We start from the raw sequence: 2908 nt of genomic DNA, 5'->3' as shown, positions 1-2908 counted from the left end.
CGACCCCATCGTCAGTTGCAGCCAGAGCGCCGTCGCGGTCGGATGCAAACCTTCTTCTTCGGTATTTATTTTATTTTTTCTGTTTGCATAGCTATGCTTTGCTTGTACATAATATATAATGTTATATTAACTCACTGACTGTTTTTAGATATGTTCCTAAATTTTTATCCTATCTACCTGGTAAATTACCTACTCGAACCTATATTGACCTCCTTTACCTTCTCTATCACATTTCACTTCACTCTGGGACTATATAAATCCTGTGCAAGATTAAATTGTATCTGCACCTAGTGGTTGTTCTTTAGCATGCACCTAGTGGTTGTTCTTTAGCAAGCACTTGAGTTTTTAATTTTTATTGTTGCAGCTGTCACAGCCTATAGAACGTATGTTGCTAATGTGGCTATAAACTGCTGTAATAATAATATAAATCCTGTCTACTTATTTCAGTAGCTACTTGATAAAGACGGGGTTCAACTACATCAATCGGCATGGATGTGGCACAGCTTATAGTCATTGTACAGGAATACGAAGAGCTGTACAATACAAGACATTCAGAGTATTCAAATCAACAACGAAGGGACAATATCTGGGAAGAGATAGGAAGGAGAATGAATCAGCCAAGTGAGTATTTTATATTTTTATTATCTATTTGTATGCAACTACCTATCCAACCGAGTTACTGACTCTTGAATAATAGGTAGACAGCTATTATCATTTATCCATTGAAGTTGAGAGATCGCAACTTCATTAGGTAAAAAAAAAAAAAAAATCAGGGCAAAGATCTCTATATACCTATATATGTGAACTTCAAAATAAAAATGCATTTTGTAATTAGGTAATTATTATAGTAATTTGAAGAAACGTTCGTCCTGTTTTTTTAGACAGATTACACACAAGAATAATTATATTTTAAGTAAGGCGCTGTCCAATTCGAACTCTTCTTTGTTGCCACTCAACTGAACCTATTTCTGAATTGAAATATTCTTTAAAACTATCTCGTACTTCTCAAGCATCTTGTCTTGAAGCACCGCCATTTCCTAGGAAATTTCTTAGGCCTTCAACATTGGAAATAGAAAGATCTAAATCGGATTCAGTCCAGTGACATGCATCATCTCTCAAAAAGTTATGTAGACAGCAAGCAGCCGTTACAATAGAAACACAATGTTCATGGGAAACATTTAGTCTGCGTTCAAAAATTCTGAATTTTCGAGCCAAGATACCAAAAGCGTTTTCAGCTGTATTTCTTGGACGACTCAACCGGTAGTTGAAAATCCTTTTCTCTTCGTCTTGATGCACATTATCACGTGAGTAAGGTCTCATTAAATAAGTGGATAACGGAAAAGCTTCATCCCCTATGATGACATGTGGTAAAATTGTATTTCCTCCTGGAAGTGCCTTTGGTGGGGGTAGGTTAAAGCTTCCATCTGCCAAACTCTTACCCAAATACGAAGTTCGGAAGATGCTAGCGTCAGAGTTTTTACCATATCCACCGATATCGATAAATAAAAACTTATAATTTGGATCTACTAATGCTAGAAGAACAGTGCTGAAATGTTTCTTGTAACAAAAGTAATCTGAGCCACTGTGTGGGGGTGCTTGAATTACAACATGTTTTCCATCGATAGCGGCGACTGCATTAGGAAAATTCCATTTGTCACAGAAACCTTTTTCTGACTTGATCCATAATTCTTGATTAGGTACAGGCATAACTATGGGTTTCAAAACAGTCCATATTGCGGTGCAGGTTGTATAGACGATTTCACGAACTGTGCTCTCACCCATCCGGAAAGAATAAGCTAGTGACCGAAAGGAGTTCCCTGTAGCCAAATATCTGAAAAAAAAAACGTTGGGGTATATTATACCGATCATTAAGTATTAGGTGACCCTAAAATATATTGAAAGAAATTATATTGGAAAATTTCAAGCTCTCACTCGCCTGATTTTTTCCCACTTATGAAAAAAGTACATGCTGTAATTTTTGGATTAAATTAATTGATAACAATGTGTGGCCCTCACTGTCCAGTCACTGAAAGGATAGTAAAATATACCACTAGTTTTTTGTCAATAAGCAGTGAGGGCCGCATTTAAATATCAATTATTTAGCTCCAAATATTATCATATTTATGCTTTCATATTTTAGATACAACAAGGGGTTGAGAGCTACAAATTTTCCATCCACATTTTTATCAATAGATGTATTTATGGACCTTCATATCAAATGTATTATGCTATAATTATATTAATCTTTAATTCATTGTCTATTTCAGGTTCAGCTTGTAGAATTCAGTGGACAAGAATTAAAGACAATCTTCGGAAAGCCATGAATTTGCGCAAAACAAAAAGTGGACAAGCGAGTCCAAAAATGAAGCCACCCAAATATCATCTGGAGCTAAAATTTTTAACTCCATATCTTAATGATAGTGAACATCGCATGTCTAACATTGCCCCTTCACCTGGCTATCTGGAGGATGAAGAAAGCGATGGAGAACCAGAACCTACTTTTGCAGTTCCAGTTCCCACTTCTTCCCCAGCAACAAGTGATGCACAAAGTGTCTGTTCCAACAGTTCAACACCTGGCAAGCGAAAAAAAACTTCAGGATCTTCCACGCCACAAAACACAACAGCATTGGTTTTGGAAAAATACCTCAAGAGCAAGGAGCTCAAATCACCTAGTCAGTTTGACACACTAACAAATTTCTTCGTAAATATGGCTCAAACTGTAAAAACATTTCCCCTTCAAGACCAAATTTACATAAAAGGACAATTGTTTCAGATGGTGAATGGTACTGAAATGCGACTACTTCAAGAAAGGGACCAAAATAATCGTGTTCATCCAATTGATGTGTTGCAGCAAAATGCAACTTCAGAAGAAGACGCTACGCAACACAGTATAATGCAATTACTGTAA

General features: G+C 36.4%; 1 protein-coding gene across 2 annotated transcripts in view; it reads left to right on the top strand.

Annotated features, from left to right (window-relative positions):
- Positions 1 to 2908, top strand: part of LOC143020557 (uncharacterized) — a 3026-nt gene extending 118 nt beyond the window's left edge. Inside the window, exons 1-3 of one of the 2 annotated variants that reach the window (XM_076176987.1) lie at positions 1 to 61; positions 448 to 621; positions 2268 to 2908. The exon at positions 1 to 61 is cut by the window's left edge and continues 118 nt beyond it. In XM_076176987.1, the coding sequence (XP_076033102.1) occupies positions 489 to 621; positions 2268 to 2908 (774 nt within the window). In that variant the 5' untranslated portion in view covers positions 1 to 61; positions 448 to 488. Of the gene's footprint in view, positions 622 to 2267 lie in introns of both variants that reach the window. The other variant, XM_076176986.1, reaches the window with a different exon arrangement.

Source organism: Oratosquilla oratoria, chromosome 40 (assembly GCF_046742065.1).
Source record: "Oratosquilla oratoria isolate Oo_2021 chromosome 40, ASM4674206v1, whole genome shotgun sequence".
NCBI classification, from domain to species: Eukaryota; Metazoa; Arthropoda; class Malacostraca; order Stomatopoda; family Squillidae; genus Oratosquilla; species Oratosquilla oratoria.
This window is presented reverse-complemented; position numbering and strand designations above follow the sequence as displayed.